Source organism: Pristis pectinata, chromosome 2 (assembly GCF_009764475.1).
Source record: "Pristis pectinata isolate sPriPec2 chromosome 2, sPriPec2.1.pri, whole genome shotgun sequence".
In the NCBI taxonomy this organism is placed as follows: domain Eukaryota; kingdom Metazoa; phylum Chordata; class Chondrichthyes; order Rhinopristiformes; family Pristidae; genus Pristis; species Pristis pectinata.
Window position 1 is genome coordinate 55,339,476 of NC_067406.1, and position 22,055 is coordinate 55,361,530.

Here is a 22,055-nt window from a genome sequence, read left to right on the forward strand (position 1 = left end):
GAGCTCTGTTCTTCAAGTAACTTTTAAATAGCAAACCATCAAAATTAAACTTTAACAGATATTCAGAATGTGTTCTTTAATGGCAATAATCCTTTAAAGGTATTAAGGAAAATGCAACATAATTATAGTGTATAATAAAGTAGCATTGAAGAGTAAACTTGCCGCTCTTATTTTCTGTGTACAGATTAGTCACCTGTACACAATATTTGGTGTTAAGTTAATCTTCACCCCAATGATAGGATCTTTGTTCACGATACCTCTGGCTACGTAAGCGGACAGTCCCTAACACTAGTGGTGATGAGTTAGAGAGATTATTACATGGGGCAGAGGTCGACTGTTTATTTCCCTCCATAGATGCTGCCTGACCTGAGTTCCTCCAGTATTTTGTGGGTGTTGCTCAATGAATAGCCTGGCTTTTTTTTTTGACTAGTTTGTACCTGTGATCATTCCTCAAAATTATCCGGAACTCACTTTTCCAGTTATAAGGTCAATTTGGTCCAACTCTGTTTAAATATTCAGCTCATTTATTTTCTGCTTTCTCAAATCCACGGTCAAAATGATTTCATGAGGAAAATACTACACAAACCATGGCCACAAATTGACTCTTTAGCAATGTATGCTTAATAGGTTCCTAATTGTCAACAATGTGCATACACAGGTCACACAGACTGCCACATTGACAGGAGCACCAACTAATGCCAACTGGAAGTAGGCAAGTCATTATGTCAATTGTTGTTTTGATGATACTTGCCAAATTGGACATCAGTGCTTCAGTGAATACCCTTTCTTAACCTTGCATTGCTGATCTTGTGTTCAAAACAAGGAAGGAATCCTCAAGGCCGCAGTCACTACTTGCAGGTTATTTCCTGAAGGATTGCTACCAACCATTGCACCAATTCTACACACATTCGCACTTCCTAGAATTCTTCAAACTTATTAACGTCTATAGGTTGTGGTGTCTTCTGTTAAACTCTGGCTTTTCCACAAACCAGTTACTTTCAGCCATGGGAGTATAGTATGATGAGGAGAATGAGCAGAGGGCCCACAGTGCAGGACGAATGGTTTGATGGAAGAAAAGAGCTGCAAGCAGGAGGCCATGATCCATCTGGGGTTTTCTGGGAGCAATTGTGTTCTTGAACCCGATCGAAGAATAGTATTTTATGTCCGTGCTTCAATAAGGAAGTCCTCACTGAAATTTGTCATTTGCTGTAACCACAACTTCAATTTTAGAGTGGAGCAAGGATTCATTGCCATTGAAAATGTTGACTGGATCCATCTTGTCTAGAGCTGGCGATACCTGATATGTCTTGCAGTTTGCCACCCACGCAGACTGCTGTGTGGCCATACATAGTACATCATTCGGGAAAATGCATAGCATTATAGCAGCAGTTATGAATGCCTTCATTCTGTGGTAGTCTGTTATGCCATTTGCATTTGGGCTCCCAATAGTAAATCAAAGGTCAGCTACTATGTGACATGAGCTATCTATTGATGACATGGCTTTTTAGTCTGGTATGCAACCCCGTATTTCCATGTTGCCCATGTATAATGAATGTTATGCACCATATGAATCACCTGTATTATTTGACAGAAGATTCTCAAGGTTTATGGTTGGTGAGCTTTTTGCTCCAGAATCTGAGTGACGTGAACCACTTGGCATCTGCATGGTTCCAACACTGGGTTTGGACTTTTGTACTATTGATATCACATCATTTGGACAAGATTTTATTTTGGTTTAAAAACAAATATCAGTAGAGTATATTAAAAGTATAACTTGTTCAATTTTGTAATGTCAGTCATAATAATTATCAAAGGACAATGATTGTCTAATTGCTGTCAGAAAAGATATAAGCAATTTTTTGTTTCTTCAATTGCGATTGAAACAATTGAGATAATGGTGAATATTTTGTGATTGGTTAATAATGTACATCCGTGGGATATTCATAATATATAAATGGAAAAGTGGATTGAGCTAAGTATAAACTTTAACATTGCTTTCATTGTCAGTTTTTGGGTGGAATTTTAATATGGCGGGGAAAAATGTAATAAAAGCTAATCTTGTCAACAGAAAATAATGAATTGAAGATGCTTGTTCTACATGAAAAGGCGAATTAATTAACATTTTGCTAGAGGTGGGGATTCCAGTGGTAGAATTTCATAATTCTAATGTTACTGTACTTACTGCATTGAAACATAATATCAGAGTTTCAGAATTGTCCACAGGCTCATTTGAAATGATCGAGGCATTGAAATAATATATTAAAAAAACGAAGTGATGTGTATTTAGCTGTTGGATTTACAAATTTGCTCATTCCAGATAAAGAAAAATTATTCTGATGAGACGCGTACCGAGTGTATAATCTGTCCGGAGCAGGTAACTAACAACATTGGATAAGATTTCCTCTCTCTGGATTGTGTAACAAAATCCAATAGCCATTCAGAACAAATAATGTACAAAAAATATCATTTTCCCTGCAATATAATGGAGATGTAATTTTTTTTGTTAATTTTCAGAACCAGTGATGAATAATTATTGCACTGCATGTCATTCACAATCCATGGTGGACATTGATTTTATATAATTTTGTATTTTCTTGACTATAAATGTTCACAGGCCATCATTTAAATATACCACTGATACAATAAAAGAGATGCTCTTAATTCTTTCTGTTCAATTGTGTTGCAATACATAAAAATGATAAGGGATTAGTTAAAGCAATTTATGCTGATAGGTTGAATCTGAAGCTATATTAAAACAATAGCAAATTTAGGGAAAGAAACTGTGACTTCATAGTGAGAACAAAAGAGAAAATGTTGAAACATGAAACATTCAGCATCCGTGAGCATTCATGAGGAAACACTTCAGCCAAAGGACTACTTCTGGATAAATTTCTGGATTTTGAGGTGTGAAAAAGAAAGCAGAAAAAATGTCCATTCATGATAACTGTTCTACTTGAATTTACCTTACAAATGAATACTTTAACCAAAATAAATGGAGAGCCCTTATTTAAAGAGGGTTCCCATAACATGGAATGACTCTGATGTGATTTTTTTTTTTGTGGCCTGTTTTCTCCAGGGATCCATGTCACTATGTTCCTAGTTTGAGCAGCCAAAACAAGGTGACCTTTCCACAAAAATAGGACATTGTTTTTGCTTATCCTGGCATGCTGAAGGTAATCCCAAAATGTGGATAATTAAGGATTTTGAACTATTGGTATATGTCAGAATAGTTTGTAATTTGAAGGGGTATTTTGAGTTGGGGTTTATCTATCCACCAGTTGCCTTTGACCTTTTAGGTGGTGGGGATTATAAGTTTGGGTGATGACAAATGAAGAAGCTTTGCTGCAATACTGCAGTAGCATCTCATAGATAGTTCACAAGGCAACAAAGTTACAATGGTGATAAGACAGTAAATGTTTAGGGTAATGGGTGAAGCAGGCTCTTGACCTGGATGGTGCCAGCTCCTTGAGAATTGCAAGAAGGGTGGTGGAAGTGAAGCCTACCCTGGGGTGATGAAAATGTTTGGGCAATTGAGGAGTCAGTCACCTGGCCTTGATAATTCACCTGGCTTTGGCTAGTTCTAGCCAGTGTAGTTCTATGGCAGATCCAGCTGATTTTTCTTGTTTGGTTAATAGTGACTTACAAGACTTTTAGAATGGACTCACTATGATGCGGATGCTGTTAAATGTCAGTGCTCGGCAGTTAACTCTTGTTGGAGATGATCATCGTTTGGCAGTTCTATGGCACAAGTTTCACTGGCTAATTATTAGACCTGACCTGAATGTTGTCTGGGTGTTATCTGCACAAGGGCACTGATGGTTTCATTATCAGAAGAGCTATGCATGGAACTGAACCCAACAATTATCATTGAGCATCCTCACATCTAAATTTGTTGTGAAGGGGAAGTCATTGAAGCAATTGAAAACATTTGGGCCTTAAAATGCTGTCCTTCAAAGTCAAGGAGCTCAGATGATTGATCTCCAACAACAGTAGTTAGCTTTCTTTATAATGGAAAAAGAAATGTTGGAAATCTAATGAGGCAGCACAATATTGGTTGTGCTGGATGTGATTCTGCCACAGCTTAAGTTTCCTCTAATCCTCATTGACTTGTATTTTTCTAGGGTTCCTTGGTGTCACATTTGATCAATGGCTACTTTGATTTCAAAACTGTTAAGATGCGGCTTACCTCAAGAGGTCAGCTCTTGTGGGCACTTTTGGACCAAGACGAATGAGGTCTGGATCTGAGTTTTCCAGATGGAGTTAAAATTGAGCACCTTTGTCATGGTGGGTTTTGCATGATAATAAGGTTGCTGACTTTATCCATTCCTTGCTGATTTGAACAGTGGTAATTGACTTGTTTGTAATTGTTTTGATTTTGGTGGATAGGACATACCTGGATAATTTTCAACATTGTCGTGAGGGTATTAGTGTTGTAGCTGTGCTGGAACAACTTCGTGTGAGGCTAATTCTGGAGGACAGGTTTTCATAGCTGGGATATTGTTGCTGACTTGTTTCTTAATTTATGGAGTGAATGGAATTGGCTGAAGACTGAGACCTTTGAGAACAGGGAGGTCAGGAGGATTCTGAGACACATCATCTACTTAGCACTTCTTGCTGGAGGTAGTTGCAACAGTCTCAATCTTGTATTTTGGAATGATATGCTTGTGCTCCACTATCGTTGAAGATGGGGAGGTTCATGGAGCTTCCTATGCTGCTTAATTGCTTGCCATCATTCAACCCTGGATGTAGCAGGTGTGCAGGCACGGTAGTGTTGCAGTTAGCTTAACTCTGGTACAGCGCCAGCAATCTGGGTTCAATTCCAGCTGCTGTCTGTAAGAAGTTTGTATATTCTCCTGGTGACTGCGTGAGTTTCCTCCAGGTGCTCCGGTTTCCTCCCACATTCCAAAGACATATGGGTTAGGAAATTGTGGGCATGCTTTGTTGGCACCGGAAGCGTGGTGACACTTGCGGGCTGCCCCCAGAACATTCTACGCAAAGATGCATTTCACTGTGTTTCAATGTACATGTGACTAATAAAGAAATCTCATCTTATTTGATCTGCTCTATTGATTGTGGAATTTCTTGCCTCTTTCTATACCATGCTGTTTTTGCTCATTAACAAACGTGGTCCTGTGCCATGGCTTCACCATTTTTGGTGGCACTTTTGTCAGATGTGCCTGGTTTCGGTCTGGGATAACTAGATTGACTGGTTTGCATAGTATTCCAATGTGGTTATGGAGAGGAGGGAGAGCCCAGGCGGTCAGCAGCTTGTGTTATTTTTGTGAAGCTTGGTGTGGCACTCCCACTGCTTTTAGCATCACAGAGACAAATTTGAAAATACCTTTTTAGTGTGTTTTTTTTTAGCCAGACCTTTTTAAAGAAAGGGTAAAATTATATATTTATCATTAGACTGTGGATAAATTGTTCACAGTGGCGGATGCAAATTTTGACTGTCAGTGTATTGCAGAAGGACATCATCCTCCTTCATACCATTGCCTTCACTATGCCACCAGTTGTGAAATAAGCTGATGGAAAACAATTGGCTTGAATTATGGTTTTAAGGGCCAATGCTTATTTTCTAATATAAACTGCCAGCAGCTTGCTGTAATGCTCTTGGTGCTTTGTGACTCTGTGTTAACAGTTTCATGGATGAACAATTCCATGCAGTTCTCAGCAGCTGTTAGTGCGGTTTGCTATTTGCCTGAGGCTGGTGGGAGGGGAAAGTCTCTTGGAGAAAATAAATAACTCCATCCTCTACTGATGTAGCTGTGAGTCAGAGTGAGGCTGTTACTGCAGAACACTCTGCTTCATGCAGCATCAATAGAATACTAGCCAATACATACACATACACACAACTCTTTGAAGATGATATTTTTTCATCTCTGGCATCAGTGTCCATGTACTCAGGAATTCAGCTAATGCATCGTGAGGAGAGAGGGTGATGATTCTGAAGAACTGATGTCGGTAACTTGAGCATCTGACGTTTGCAAATTGTGAATCCTTTGGAAAGCTTCATCTACACTTTGCAGTTTGTGTGTAAATCTGAAGATTGCCAGGCTGAGAAATGCTGCTGCTGCTGATCACACGCTGTAGCAATATTTGCCTCCTCACTAGCCCTTTGTGCTATGTGAACTGAATTGGGAAACGCTAATGTCTGAGCTCTTTGATCTGAGGGATCAATGATTTAATGCTTGACTGATGCCTGGTGCCAGCTCTGTGTTTCCTCCGAGTTTTGCATGCTATTCCGGTAACAACCAACAACTGTTTAAGTGCAACTATAACGAAAGTAAGCTGAACAGAAACCTGGGTCTTGTGGTAATAGGGTAAGTACAAAATACATTCAGTGAATAATAAATTTTACTGGATCTTTGTCAGGCCTGTAAAAGCCTTATGCATCTTGTCTCACAGATATGCAAACTATCAATAGCTAAGAGTCACTGAATGTTTATGTACCATTTTAATACAACGTTATATTTGCTGCTCTGGTCAAATTGGGGAAGTATGTTTATTAAGTGATTGTTCTCTAATGTTTACAGTGGACAAAATGAATTATCTGTAAGTTCCTAAAGTATGACTTGTTAAGATTTACTGAACAGGAGTGTAGCCATGTAAAAGATCTGCATATTTCTCCTTTACTGCCTCTGGTGAAGTTCTGTCATTATTTCATGACTAACCTTGGTCTGTCTTCCAAATCGGGTAGGAAAAAAAGTACCAACCTATTATTGTTTTTTTTAAAAGCCTTTCACCATGTTGACTAGTTTTGAAAAAAGGAGCATACAGGAAAAAGGCACACAAGCGCATAAATAATTTCACACAGAACATGTTACCTCAAATAGAAAGCTCAGACTAGAAATTTCTTCACACAGAGAAGTGTGTGCTGAAATGTTACTGTGTCATGTCAGTTTATCTGGGACTGCTGTGGGAATAATTTTCAAAAGTGCACAATTCCTCGGTCTTTAGCACCACCATGCACAGTGGCCGATCATAATTTCATGGGAAATGCAGCTTAATTGTGGAATGACCCATCCTAGCAGAAGCTCTTGATGTTGTGGCTCATGATGGGAGACACAGTGGAGTGTTTTTGAGCCACCTAATGCTCGGAGTGGTGGGCCAGACACATATGAGCACTCTGCTTCCCAGTATTTGATTGGATGTCATGGTGACAAAAGTGGGGATTGCAGCTGGCGATTGGAGGGATTAGTGGGGGGAGAAGTTAGCAGGGTTGACTTGCCCCCAACAAAAGTAGAAGTAGTCGCCTGCAAAATAGTGATGCATCTGGTCCACTGGTACATCAGAGAAGAATCCATTGTTGTCTTCCCCTGGCAGATGCTCTAAATGTGGATTAAGTAAGGTCTGTCTTTTAAAGGAAAACTCAAGGAGGGCTTCCTTCCATTAGGCATGCTTTGCTGCATGAGGTTCTGGCTATTTCTCAGTGCACTCCATTGTTGGAACAACAACATTAAATGTGCATTGCATGCTGATTGACTTCACTCCTGTATGCCCAGTGAGCTCCATGCATGGAGACATCCCTTGCACTAAAGCACAATTCAGTTTTCCACCATGTGCACGAGGCAAAGCTGATTTTACTTCGTAATTGAGTTTAACTTGTATCACAGTGTGCAAGATAAAAATAATTTACTCTATGATTGAATCTGTATAGGTTTGACCCTAACTTGTATATTAAACTATTTTGAAGAACTACGTAATAACTATAAACCATTTAATTGTTTCCATCGTCAGCAGTTGCACATTTAAATATAGGGATGAATTAATCAATGCCTCCTTGTAAAACCAGCATTTATAGAGTCATACCGCACAGAAGTCTTCAGCACATTAGGTCCATGCTGATTGTTTTGCTGTTCTACACAATCCTATTTGCCCACATTAGGACAATATCCTTCTGTTATGTTGTCTATCTAAGTGCTTCTCTAAATGCCTCATAAACATGGGCGTTATATTGCCTTTGCAATTGTGGATTGGTTGATCTTTTGACCAAATTGTCATTGAATAGAAACTAAAACAATTTTATGTTGAGGGTAATGCACAGCACCAGTTTTTATACTGAGGTAACAAATTGAAAACTTTTTTTTTAAACTGAGTGTTTTGAAATCATTGGCTGACTTTGACCAGTTAACATTAATTATTAACTCAATGACCTTGCCATAGCATTGGTGTACAGTAATTCACAGTTGTCAAACTTTCATTAATACATATCATTGAGGGAGATGTCATGCAGAGAATGTGGATTTTCCCAGCACAGCAGGGAAAATTCGTCCTGAATTTTCTTCCTGATGATTAGGGTATTTTGGGCAGTTTCAGTGCAAGTTTGTTGCCTTAAAAGCCACTGTTTTTTAAAAAAAAAATCAGAGTCCTGAGTGAAACAATCCACCATCAATCTCAGCAAGAGTTACCATGAAGATCTAGTAATCCTTCTGGCAATAACGCCAACTTTTCTGATACCTGTTGCAGTCACCAGCATCTGGCAATTGTGATGTAATCAAGCTGGCTGAATAACCGATCTTCAGAGTTCTCGCAGGCAGCATACCAGGAAGCAAAAAGCCCAATTTTCACTGATTAGAACACACATACCTGATTAGTGAAATGGATAAACCATGCACAATAATGAAAATAAATGAATTCCCTTATTTTGAAATGTGCATGTGTTGGCATTATGGTATGCATAAATCAAATCAGTTTTCTCTTTGGGCCAGATAGTCCATTAAATTATTATGCTTGTATAAACCTCATTGTTTTAGTAGGAAATGTTTGTAGTTTAAATTCAGAATAGTTTTAATTATTTCACCTGATTACAGTGGAGAAGGCTGTAAACAGTGCAGTTTGTAGAAGAGTGCAGAATCACTGAAGTAGCCATGCATGGAAATACTGCTCAGCTTTGGCTTGTAATGGCATTATTACAACCTCAAAATCTGGGTCAATGTTGCAATTAAATTCCTTGTCTTTATTTTCCTCCTGAGCTAATTCCCTCATCAGATTTTCTACAATCTCCTTATCACTCTCCCATCCACCCCAGTCAGTCTCCCATTGTCCTTGATTAGGATGCTGATAGCTTTTGGTATTCATGATGGCATGATATTCAGCTGTGGAAGGCATCACAATGGGGATATCAATGAGCCAGTGCTGCCTTTGCTCTACATCCATGAATATGCTAATGCATCAAAAAATGATGCAGTGTGGGAACATAGAGATTGGGTATCATTGATGTTCAAGGGGACCTGGATTGCATTGTATGGAAATCACCAAAAACCAATATGCAAGTGTAGCTTGCAATTAGGAAAGCAAATGGTGTGTTGGCCTTTTTTAATAAAGGATTTGAATAAAGGAATAAAAATATTTTATTGCAAATATACAGGGCCTTGATGAGATACACTTAGAGTATTAAGTACAGTTTTGGTTTCCTTACCTTAAAGGATATAATTGCCTTGGAGGGAATGCAATGAAGATTTAGTAAATTGGTTCCAGGGTGATGGGTTTGCCATATGAGCAGAGATTGAGTAGAGTAGGTCTGCATTCCCTAGAGTTTAGAAAAACTAAAGAAGAGCATATTGAAAATTAAACAGTTCTTACAGGGCTTGGAGGGCTGGATACAGGTAGGATGTTTCCTCGGGCTGTGGAGTCTAGAACCAGGGGTCACAGTCTTAGAATAAGGTGTACACTGTTCATGACTGTGATGAGGAGACATTTGTTCACTCAGAAGGTGATGAGTCTTTGAAGTTCTCTACTCTGTATGATCAGTTGTTGAATTTATTCAAAACATAAAATTTCTGGATATTAAGGAAATCAAAGGATATGGGGAAAGGCATTGAGATAGAAAGTCAGCCATGATCGTGATGAAAGGTATAGCAGGCTCAAAGAGCCAAATGGCCTACCACTGCTATTGTTTCTTCTGTTCTTATGATGATAAGAGCAGAATCCCCAGCTGAGCTTTTTATTCGTAAACTGCTAACTGGTTATTCCCTTGCTCAGGTGTTGTAATTACGCACAAACTGAAATCCAAACTTGTAATCATCCTGAATAAAGTCAGAAAATGCTGGAAAAACTCAGTGGGTTAGGCAGCATCTTCTGACCTGTGGAGGTTATAATCTTTTCAGTAAAGTGACGATGTACTTTGAAGTACAAAAGAAAATTGTGATACTGCCATTTGATCCTAGTTAATGTACCAACTAATCATTCTCTGAAAATCAATGGAGGAATTTATTTGAATTTCAGGAAATGGTAGGATTAAACAACTGTCGTTTCAGGAAGCATGAGATTAAAATTCTATTGGTTAGTTTCATGGTAAGTAGAAGGGTGTTGTATTAGATTCCACAAGATACAATTCAGCTTTAAAAAGCTTCCTCACAATCAGTATCTAAAGCAATATTAGCTTCACACGTAGCCATCAAAACCAAGTTCTAGCCTATGTAAAGAACTTCTTGAAGCTTTGTTGATTGATAGATTAATTTGTTGATTAATAAAATTAATTTAATCAAAACATTTTTTTACTATGCTAATGGTGCAATTTTAGATGCAAGTTGTGTACCTATTCAAAAGGTAAAACGTTAGTTTTGTACTTAAGGCATATCAGAAACATACCAAAGCAATCCTGTCTCTCTTCCCCAAGCCCCCACCCCTATTATTTTGTTGCAGTGAGAATATTAGAGAATGAATTTGTAATAGGAGCAACATTTTAAAATGTGCCTCCTCATGACTTCACAAAAATAATGAACTCGATTTGGAGAGCTCCAAGAACAACCTCCAACAGGAACAATGAACAGAAACTCTGCAACTTCATTACTTCCATCTGGGTGGGGCTGTCTTCGGGCAAAATGATTTTTAAACCAAAATTAAACTCTCTGGAGGTCTACTTACACTTAATTGATATGTAAAATTCTCCTTTACTTTGCACTGGTTGAGCCTTTTTCCCATTAGTAAAAGCTAACGAAAACTCTTCATTTTTATTTCCAAGGGGAGATGGAAATGCACGAAGGGAGAACTAATTTCTTAATAAATGTGTATCGTACTTGGAGATTTATTAAACTGTATTAATTTAGCCTAAAATGTTCTTGACAGTCCAAGACCTCTGGCATATTCCAGTGCTCTTTGTTTTTAAGAAAATCTTCAGGGATATGAAAGGTATTGCTTTGTTATGAGGGAAAGCAAGGAAGTCATCAAACTTGAGAATGAATGAGGTAAACATTTGAACAATCAAATTTTAAAAATCACTGTGGAAGTGAAGGGAAACAATTTAACATGGAGCCAGAACTGATGGAGACAGTTTGGCCTCTTGGCCTAATGACACTCTGATCCTGCAATAATGCTTTTTGTAAAGATAACATAGCTAACAAAGTGTGGCATCTGATGGTATTGTACAGGGAGGGGGCAGAGGGGAGACCAAAAGTTGAATTTGATTTTGCACAAGACATTCTTAAGTAGATAGAGACAGATAAGAGTAATAATTGAGACTAATAACTTTTCATTCAATTATTTTTCAAGGAAAGGTTCCCTCTGGTGATAGGAAATTATAGTTGGTTGAACATAAACCTAGGGCTAAACTTTGCTATGCTACTTGACTTTGGATGGGTTAGCCGCAAAAACATCAAGAATATTGGTCTGTAATGAATTTTTACTGCTTTCCCTCTCTTGACATTGTAGTAAAATTAAAATGTTATAAGGTTTGGGCTTGCATTTTGACTTGCCTGGGGGGTGTACTGACATTAGGTTATACTATTATCAAGACAAAATGTGAATTAGGAGTATTTTAGATCACTCAGCCTCTTGAGTATGCTCCACTATTCAATGAGATTGCAGCTGATGTTATTGTCACCTCACTTCTGCATTCCTCCTTACCCCTGATAACCTTCCATCCCTCTTGTTTATCAAGAATCTTTCCATCTCTGCCTTAAAGTACTTTTTAAAAAATGCTTTCACCTCTCTGAGGAAGAGAGTTCCTAAGACTTGCGATACTGAAAGGAAAAAAAAATCACTTCATCTGTCTTAAATGGGTGACCCCCTAGTTCTGGATTCTTCAGCAGGTAAAAATATCCTCTCCACATTCACCTTACTGAACTCTTGAATGAACCTCTCGTACGCTGAAGATGAACTCCTAATCTCCTAATCTAAAGTCATGGCCCTTACATTTTATTTATTTACCTGCAATGCACTTTCGCTGCAGCTGCAACACTATTCTGCATTCTGTTTCCTTTATATTACCTCAGTGTATTTGCATGTGGCATGCAAACAAAGCTTTTCACTGTACCTTGGTGCACGTGACAATAATAATAAAAAAAACCAATACCACCCTGTCAAGACTCCTCAGAATTGTGTAGGTTTGGATGAACTCTCCATTTGTAGATACAAGCCTAGCCTGTCCAATTTTTCTTCATGAGACGATCTGTCCATTTTGGGTATCAGATTGGCAAACTTTCCTCTAAACTGATTCCAATACAGACAGTGTGGAATTTGATTACCTTGAGTTTTTCTAAATATAAATAAGTCAGCCAGACTATTATTACAGGAACTGTGAAATATTTGATATGTGGAGGTGAAGCTGACCTACTTCTGCAAAATGTCTCATTCCAATTTTAATTACAAACTCCAAATGACGCCATGGCTGTGGACTAGAAACTCCTGGAAAGAATTGTTTTAAATCATTCTTTGAAAAGTGGCAAGAATGTTTTACTCTTGTAATTTTCCAGTGAAGTCCCCAGTTTCACAAAGGACGCTGAACTGAGACTGTTCTGAGGCACCTCTTGATAGGATCTGGTAGTGACTGAGACCAGATGATTTATGAGGTGAAGTTGTAACAGATCTGGCAACATCAACTCAGATCGTCATCAAGTAGGAAACCAGAGTTACTCATCACTTCATTAAGGTTTTCAGGTTTTGCATCTCTTTATTCAGATTAGTTTCTTTTCACTCTCCCTTAAACAATTAATGTGTGATGGGGTCTAAAATAGCAACCAGCCGTCACTAGGTTACTTTTGCAGAATATCCACATGATGGTCCTTGCATTCTAAAATGGGCAGGATTATAAAAAGCATTTCAACTGTGCAGTCTTGGAGAAGGAAACTCTCGGACTAAACATTATGATAATTGCTCCTTGAAGGGATTTAGGCAAGTGCTATCCTGCCATTTTAAAAACTCCTAATTTTAGGAGTAATCTTCCATGGAGCCTTACATTTCCTCTGCTTTCTTTGTGGCTCAATGAATACTAACATATCAATTGCAACACAGAAGGAGACCGTTCAGCTCATCAAGTTCAGACAATCCCATCCGTCCCATTGCCCCTCTTACTCCCCTGTAGCCCTGCACCCACTAACTTCTCCTTTCGATTTTTCTGTCACCTACCTACACCAAGGAGTAACATATAGTGGCCAGTTTAACCTACTGGATGTGGGAGGAAACTGGAGCACCAAGAGGAAATCCACACACTAACAGGGAGAATGTTCAAACTCCACACAGTAGCTGTGGTCAGGATTGAATCCAGGGCTCTGTAAGGCAGTAGCATAACTGCTGTGTTACCCTGCCACTCTGGTGTTCTGATGGTGCTGTCTGACAACAGCAATTTTTTTTAATTTTGCATATGCTGAGGCTGTTTCCATTCATTAACTTGTATTTGTATTGAGGCAGATTCTGAGTTAACCTGTTTATTATTTTTGCAATTTTCATCAAGTTTTTCCATCAAGCATTGTAAAGCCATTGTGCATTCCATCCAAATTGTTACTTGGAAGATCGAGGACTATTATTTAATCATAGATTCACCCTTCTTCAATTGCATGATTCTTCAAAGATAGCATCGTGTTGACAGATGCATACTGCTTATGTCAGATCTATTCTTAGCACAATCCCTCACCAGCTAGCTAATCATCAGTACTGCTCTGATGTAAGCTTTCATAGTAATTAGAATCAGTTCACCTGAAAGATCAACAAAATGTGAACTTAAATATGGTCTTTTTTTGTTCTGTGATGTATTTTTTCACCAGCTTAAAGCTGACGTGGTTGATACTGTTGAAAAATTTAGGAATAGGAATTTGAATGCACTATACCTTTTGGGCATGCGTGTTGGTATAAGTTTCTCATAACTTAACAGTGACGTCTGAAGTTCTCCTCCTCTTTCCCTCCACCACCCCACCCCACCGATGCCAGGCCTCTTGAGTCTCCTTTGTTGGAGCTTCCATGGTGCAAGCAGCCAGTCATTGAAGAGGAAAGAAAGATTGGGGGCTGGGTATTTATTCACATAATCTGCCAAAAGCAAAATCTGATGCTGGTGAAAATCAGCTTAATAGAGCAATTTTGTGCACATTTCTGGTTTCCCTAATGCCCATCAAGAAATTTGCCTTCTAATTTTGTGGTGGGATTTTTGTTTTCCGTTGCATTTTCCTTCTGGCGACCCCCCCCCCCCCCCTTCCCCTCTCCAGATAATGTCACCAATAATTCAAGTCATAGATTTATCTACAGTGGAATTTTCAGCCTCGTTACTTTGAAAAGCATCAGTACTTATCTTCAAAACAATCAGCTTTTGCTAGCCCTGTTTCTCTTCAATGTGATATTTAAAGGGCCAATATATAAACTGTATTCTTCGTCCTCATCAAAATCTGTTCTCCTGCAACCACAAATATGGCCTCACGTAAGCATTGACCCATTGAAGTTGGAGGCATGTTCACTCTCACATCAGGACTATTCCAGGCTGCAGCTGCTGATCTCTGCCACATTTCATAGTTTGCTGCATGCTTTCTAATTTAGGAGGTTAACAGAGTTGCTTCTCAAGAGGTCACTTCAAATACCTTTCCATTGGCCTACAAGAGTGGGCACAAGCATTTTTCCTGTTTTCAGACTTCCTTAAAGTGTAGGCATTCAGAGACTACACTTGTTTTTTTTTAAGAGACCTCCCTGGAAAATTATTGGCAGAAATACCTTGCTGTAGCCTTAGAGGGTCTTCATGGTCCCTTGGACAAAGAATATTCCTCTGACTTGTCCAGGTTTCTCTGATCTCTCTTCCATCATTACACTATCCATTCATTAGGTAGCAATACTCTCTATGGCTGTATTGTGGTTTGTCCCTTTTAAGAGCTGCCTACAAAGATTGCATCTGCACTTATCCTTGCTGAACTTGTAACTCATCACTGGTGAATGCTATACCGAAATTAAAATGACCAATTTCGGCATGGTGCTATAGAGGAAACCTAATGAATGAAGTTCTCGTTCTTTAAGTAATTTTCACTATTTGTATTAGAGTGACCTTCTACACAATTTTAGCACCAAATAAAATGGTGTGGAACAAATTCCAGGCTTGGGTCTCTACTTGTATAATAAAAGTTAGTTATCCTGTTTGGCATCAATGAAAATATTCTGTGGAGAATTTAAACTCTATCAGATTGAACATTTTATCAGAAAGGGTGGGATTAGTGTAGATAGGTTGCTAAAGGTCAGCATGAACATGATGGGCTGAAGGCCTGTTTCTATACCAAATGGCACTGAGATGCACAGTAACAACTTGTAATAAATATTAAAAAGAATGATAAAATATACGGGAATAAACTGAGCTGTGGAGCATGACAATAGAAATCTTAGTTCAAGACTTTTGTTGTCATAGTCTACTGCTCAGTTTATTCTTGTATATTTTATCATTCTCTTTAATATTTTCTGCAAGTTATTTAAGTGGCACATTTAGGACATCCCAATTCCAGAAGCCCACTTCAATTGCTGAAGACAGTGCAGGTAAGAGCACTGAATTGAGTAAAAGTGAGAAGTACCAAGTTATAAGTCATGCTGTGATGGTCATGTGGGTGTGCATGCAGATTTCCCAAGGACATACTTTTATGGTTAGGTTCTGGTGTATCTCAGTCCTGGCTGAGTTTCAATGGCCTCCCACTAGGTTCTGCTGAAATATGATTTCAGGACTAATATATGTTTCGTGACTATTTTGCCAAGGAACAAACAATATTTAATTATGAGCCTCTTTATTACCAACAGGAAGGGGTTATTAAAAGGAACCACTGACCATATTCCTGAGAAAGCAAGTGATTCTCTTCCAACTAATTTTACAAAACATGTCCAAGGAGCAATTCATAGTTACAACAGGTAAAATGTTTTCATGCATTATTTAAGTGATAATTAGAGAGAAACTGTACAATAATGAATGATTAATGTACACAGGATTAGTTTAGTCATGAAGTGAAGCCAGGTGTAATTGTTGAATATTGGTGCATTTGTACTGATTAGGCACCTGCTAGGTATCATTGTGCCTGCTTTGAAGGTGTAAATAAAAAGGCTATAGGTTCATTTATTTGAAACAGATCTTCTCCCACTTTTCAAACTCTGGAACATGACACTTTTCCCCATTTTGTTTAGTTAATTGTCATTTAGTTTTCTATTGATCTTGAGATAAACATTTTGGCTTTATTGGGACATTTATTATGTATTTGTCATAGAGTCATGGAGAGATTCAGCATGGAAACAGGCCCATTGGCCCACCCACCATTATGTACCCATTTTTACGCTAACCCCACTTATGTTTCCATCAACTTCCATCCAGATTCTGTCACTTATCTATATACTTTTTGCACCCATCACCACCACCACCACCACTTCTGACGTCATCATCAAATAGCAAGGTGATCCAAGAGACATTAGTTGAAGGAGTTCTGAAAATCATTGAAAGGATTCCCAGAAGTTGTTCCTGTGAATATTCCTAACGTTTTTTTGGGGCTATTATAAATCTGAACAAAATATGAATAGCCCTTAAATCATTTGTTTTTCAAGGGAATAAACTTATTGTGAACTTTGTGTAGCTATGTTAAAATGCAGGATGATATGAAACATTTGCCATTATAGTCATGGAAATGTCTCCACTGCAGAGCAATGTGAACTTCAAACTTATTTTTGTCATGTTCTTTCAAATTATCTCTCTGCAATTCTGACTGTGATAACAAAGTTAATGAAGTTTTTATCTTGCTATTGAAGTGTACAAGCCCCACGACAAAGACTTGAGAGAACATAATCTAGGTTGGTTTACTTGTGCAGTATAGGGAAAGTGCTGCACTGTACCAGATACTATCTTTTGTAGGAGGATTTACACTGGAGCTGCATCTAAATCCCTTTCATGATGCAAAAAAAAACCCAATACATTATTATATCTTATCTCTTCAAGAGGATCTTGTACTTTCTCCCAACATCTAGTTAATATTGATTGTTCAACCAATGCCAAAAGCAAATGATTTGGTGGTGATGTTGTTTGTGGGAGTTGGCCACCATGTTTTAGAAATTATAAACTGACTATACTTAAAAATTACTTTTCTTCTTCAATCTTTTTATTAATTTTCAAATTAATACAGATTAATATATATAACATTGGTAATTATACACGTAATACAAAGAGATCGGGAGGACAATCATGACATATATAGTCATAAAGAATAAAAAATATTTTCTAGGCCCCACAGTTTCTTAGTAAATGAATATATTACAAAAAAATATCAAGACAAAGATTTATTATATAAAAAGAAAACCCAAATCAAAAAAAATTATAAGTAATAAAACAAAACAAACTTATAAAAAAAATTTCAAAAGAAAAAAAAGAAAAAAAACTGGACTGATATATTTCTCGATGAACAAAGAACATTATTATGTCGTTGTAGTATGAAAGGCCAGGAGTCAGATGACAGTGACAACACTACTGACCCCCATGGTCGGATGATAGCATTGCCTATCAGGTCGGAAGCTACACCACTGTCAACCAAGGGTCCGGCTCCGCCCCACCCATTAAAGAGCACACCTGAGGATTGGCTCGTAACCCACCTTTGCTCTTGACCCTGAATCATTGGCTTGTTTCACCTGAGCGGGCTCTACCCCGCTACAGCCCTATAAAAGATGGTACATGTGGGCTCTCGCTCTCTTTTCTGATTGCTGCTGGGGTCGAGACCACAGGTGAGAAGGTGCACTTCCACAGGGGTCTAGGAGCGTCCTGAGTAGATTCCCAGTAGTGTAGAGCCATTGTTTGTCCCGATTTGGGGGTCCAGACAACATATTTGTTCGTTCCCTGATCATTTGTACTAGTTCGTTGTGTGTGTGTGAGCATGTATGCACTTCACCCCTGTTGCGACTCCCCCCACGTTTCGCGATCACCCTAGTGCGAGTGTGCATTTGTTCCTTCACATTCTGTTCCCGCATCAGTCTTTGTGAATAAAATCCTCCTTTTAAAGTACAAAGACTGTGTCCAGATACCTTCATCTCTAAGATACCAAAAGAACCTTTCTCATAACAGTCATCAACTCCGCTCTTCTAAGTTCAAAGGTTATTGAAAAGGGATCTATATCATATGAAAATATTGAATGAATGGACTCCAAACTTCCTCAAATTTAAGTGAAGAATCGACATAATTGAATCAACATAATTTTTTCTAAGTTTAAACATGATATAGTTTGAGAAAACCATTGAAAACTAGTGGGAGGTATTGGATCCTTCCATTTAAACAAATTGGATCGCTTGGCCTTAAAAATTACTTCATTTCCTGTGAGGTGCTTTGGGAGTCCTGAAGTTGTAAAAGATATATAAGTTCTTTCTTTCTCTCTCTATTTCAATACTAAACTGGGGAAATCACAGATGGAATATGGAAGTTTGTTTCATTCTAGAATTACAATGATTGAATGAATTGCTTTCCATGTGATATAACATGACTTTACTTTTCTCTTTAGTGGTGAATCCATTGTATCAGAATCATATATTGGGCAGACTACTCCCACAGACCTTAATAATTCTTGGTCTGGAATCCAGAGCTATACAACAAGCCTGTCCACTGAACGTAGTTCAGTGTACTCCTGGAGAGATGATGTGAGTATTACATGGATGTGGGGATTGTAGACAGGGATTTCAGACAGTATGAAAAGGATGCTGGAGTTATTGACAGGGTGAACAAGATGACGGGAGGATATGAGAAACTAAAATCTGCACCTGAGCCTTCACAACCAAAAATAGTGGCATGAAAACTGGGAGTTTTGAACTGGGTGAAAAAACTGCGGCAAGATGCAGTTCATCTGTTGTAGCACCCTCTCGATATTGGATTCTGTTGCTTTTAGTGGGGACCAAATATTAGGAATGGAGTATGCACATGGGCTGTCCTATGCTTCAGCACCCATGTAACGTCAATCAGTAACGACAAACCTCCTAACACCAAAGGTCCACGTTTACCTCTTTCCTTCTGAGCATGCTGCTTTCTCCATATTCCAATTCTCAAATTATTAACATACTACATCCCAAAATACTCTTTTTTTTAACCTAATTTTCACAGTAGCCCTGGGACAAGAACAGTATCCAGGGGGCAATTAAGGTCTACCCTACAGCTTCAGTGCTGTCCAATCTATATCCATTATTTAGAGCGCTATAATTGGACTTGGATATATTCATGTTGCAATTTTTTTTATTGTGAAGGCTCAGGTGCAGATTCTAGTTTTTCATATCCAATTGAAACTTCTTGTGGTGTACTGCAGCTGAACCAGCTCAGGTTGGACACATCAGATAACTTCAATTCACAGTGTTGATTCACAGCTGTTCTCATTCTCATCTCATTCAGTCAGAAACAGTTTGTGAGTTTCCAAGAAAGCATTGCTGACCAATAATTCTTTGTGTGTGGATTTTAGGAATTTGACAAAGCAAATACGCGGACAGTACATCAACTTTTCTGGGAAATCGATGAGATGTTGTTTGAGGGAAAGGTGAGCTGTCGTACTGAAAGTATTCAAAGTGAATGTCAGGAATGGACGGAACGTTCGCCCCAGCTCAGGTGAGTACTCTGCTTAATACAGTATGTCATGTTTTTTCATAGATCATATATCAGATCATAGAACAGTACAGCACAATACAGGCCCTTCGGCCCACAACAAACCTCGCCTAAGACTATCTAACCCTTTCCTCCCGCATATCCCTCTATTTTAAATTCCTCCATATGCTTACCTAGTAATCTCTTGAATTTGATCAATGTACCTGCCTCCACCACCGCCCCAGGCAGCGCATTCCATGCCCCAACCACTCTCTGGGTAAAAAAACCTTCCTCTGATATCTCCCTTGAACTTCCCACCCATTACTTTAAAGCCATGCCCTCTTGTATTGAGCATTGGTGCCCTGGGAAAGAGGCGCTGGCTGTCCACTCTATTCCTCTTAATATTTTGTATACCTCTATCATGTCTCCTCTCATCCTCCTTCTCTCCAAAGAGTAAAGCCCTAGCTCCCTTAGTCTCTCCTCATAATGCATACTCTCTAAACCAGGCAGCATCCTTGTAAATCTCCTCTGCACCCTTTCCAACACTTCCACATCCTTCCTATAATGAGGTGACCAGAACTGGACACAGTACTCTAAGTGTGGTCTAACCAGAGTTTTATAGAGCTGCATCATTACCTTGTGGCTCTTAAACTTTTTCAGCTTGCAGATAAAAGCTTTATCAGCTGAACGACCACCAAAGACGAGTCTGATGCATTTGTATGCATGTTCAGCTAGGAGTGCTGCATTAAAGATACATTTCAGTTTCCTCCTGAAATCCTCACCATCGCTGAAGTTGGTCTCTGGACAATTTGATGTGTTTCACATATCAAGAAATGCCGAGGACACTGGGTACAGTAAAGGCTAAGGGACCGGAGAACATTCAGACTATACAGATGGTATGAAAGGCAAGGTACTGAATTTGGGGAAGGCCAGTTTCAATGTCATAAGAAGGGACCTGGCAAACGTAGGCTTGGAGCAGCTACTTGTGGGTAAATCTATATCCAACAAGTGGGAGACATTCAGTAGTGAAACAATGAGAGTTCAGGGCCAAAGTGTTCCTAGAAGAGTGAAAGGTAAGGGCAAAAAGTCTAAGGAACGTTTGAATATTGAGGGCTGTATAAAGAAAAACAAGGAAACATATGGCAGGTATAGTGAATGGTAAAACAGGGAGGCCCTTCAGGAGCAGTAAAATATAGGGGTGGGGAGTAGTTAAAATAGGATGGCAAAGAGGGGGCACAAAATATCACTGGCAGGCTAGGCTAAGGAAAATCCCAAAGCATTTTATAGGTATATTGAGGGCAGGAAGGTAACCAGGGAAAGATTAGGACCCATTAGGGATTAAAATAACAATCTGTGCATGGAGCCAGAGGATATATGTGAGGTCTTAAATGAACACTTCTGATCTGCATTCACTCAGGAGAAGGCCATTGTAATTGGAGTGAAGTGTCTTAGGATGTCCCTCTGCAACAAAGGCACTATATTGACACATTGCTGTTTATTTATTTGCATACTTGACCACATGAACTTTTTAACATGGGTAAAAAAAAAAGAAATTATTATTAAGAAAATGGTCTAATCTTGTTTGACTAAGAAACACTAGTGAAGAGAAATATAACTAACTGGATGGTTTGGAATCTGCTGTCTTTTCTTGTGCATGATGCAGGATATTGGGGACCCAGCTCTTGCTGCCAAAAGATGAAGGCTTTCAACATTTCCAGAGCAGAGGAAACAGCTCCATGGCAACTAGGACATTACCTAGTTTCTGTGAAAGCACCAGTGATGTGAAAGAGTAAGCACTCAGATCATTGTTCACTGAAGGACTGTATAATCAATGAATGAATTTTCTAATCAGTGATCTTTTGTACAATTTGATGAAAATCCTTTTCAGTTTCACCTGTTAACTTAGTAGCAACTACCAAATTATGTTGAAATTCATTCTCACTTTTTTTAAAAGAAATTAAATAACTTAGAAATTACTTTGAATAAAATTAGTGGATGATTAATGTATTTGTATGACATTCCTTTTACCATTATTTTTGTACAGGAGCTAAGTTGCTTATTTTAAATTGGTGCTCCTGATTAATAGCATAGAGCGCAGTGATAGGTAAAAAGCTAAATGTACCGCAGATGATGACAAATGAAATCAAGATAGATGATAGTGGAAACACTCGGCAGGCCTGAAGATATTAGAATCATAGAACAATATAGGCTCTTCGTCCCACTATGTTGTGCCGACCTTCAAACCACTCCTAAGACTATCTAACCTCTTCTTCCGACATATCCCTCTATCTTAAATTCCTCC

At 38.6% G+C, this 22,055-nt stretch overlaps 1 protein-coding gene across 1 annotated transcript in view; it reads left to right on the forward strand.

The window, feature by feature from the left end:
- Window positions 1–22,055, forward strand: part of LOC127580971 (protein FAM149A-like) — an 83,378-nt gene that overhangs the window by 21,715 nt on the left and 39,608 nt on the right. Inside the window, exons 2-5 of the mRNA XM_052034983.1 lie at window positions 15,973–16,080; window positions 18,693–18,828; window positions 19,635–19,777; window positions 21,417–21,542. Of these exons, the coding sequence (XP_051890943.1) occupies window positions 15,973–16,080; window positions 18,693–18,828; window positions 19,635–19,777; window positions 21,417–21,542 (513 nt within the window). The remainder of the gene's footprint in view (window positions 1–15,972; window positions 16,081–18,692; window positions 18,829–19,634; window positions 19,778–21,416; window positions 21,543–22,055) is intronic.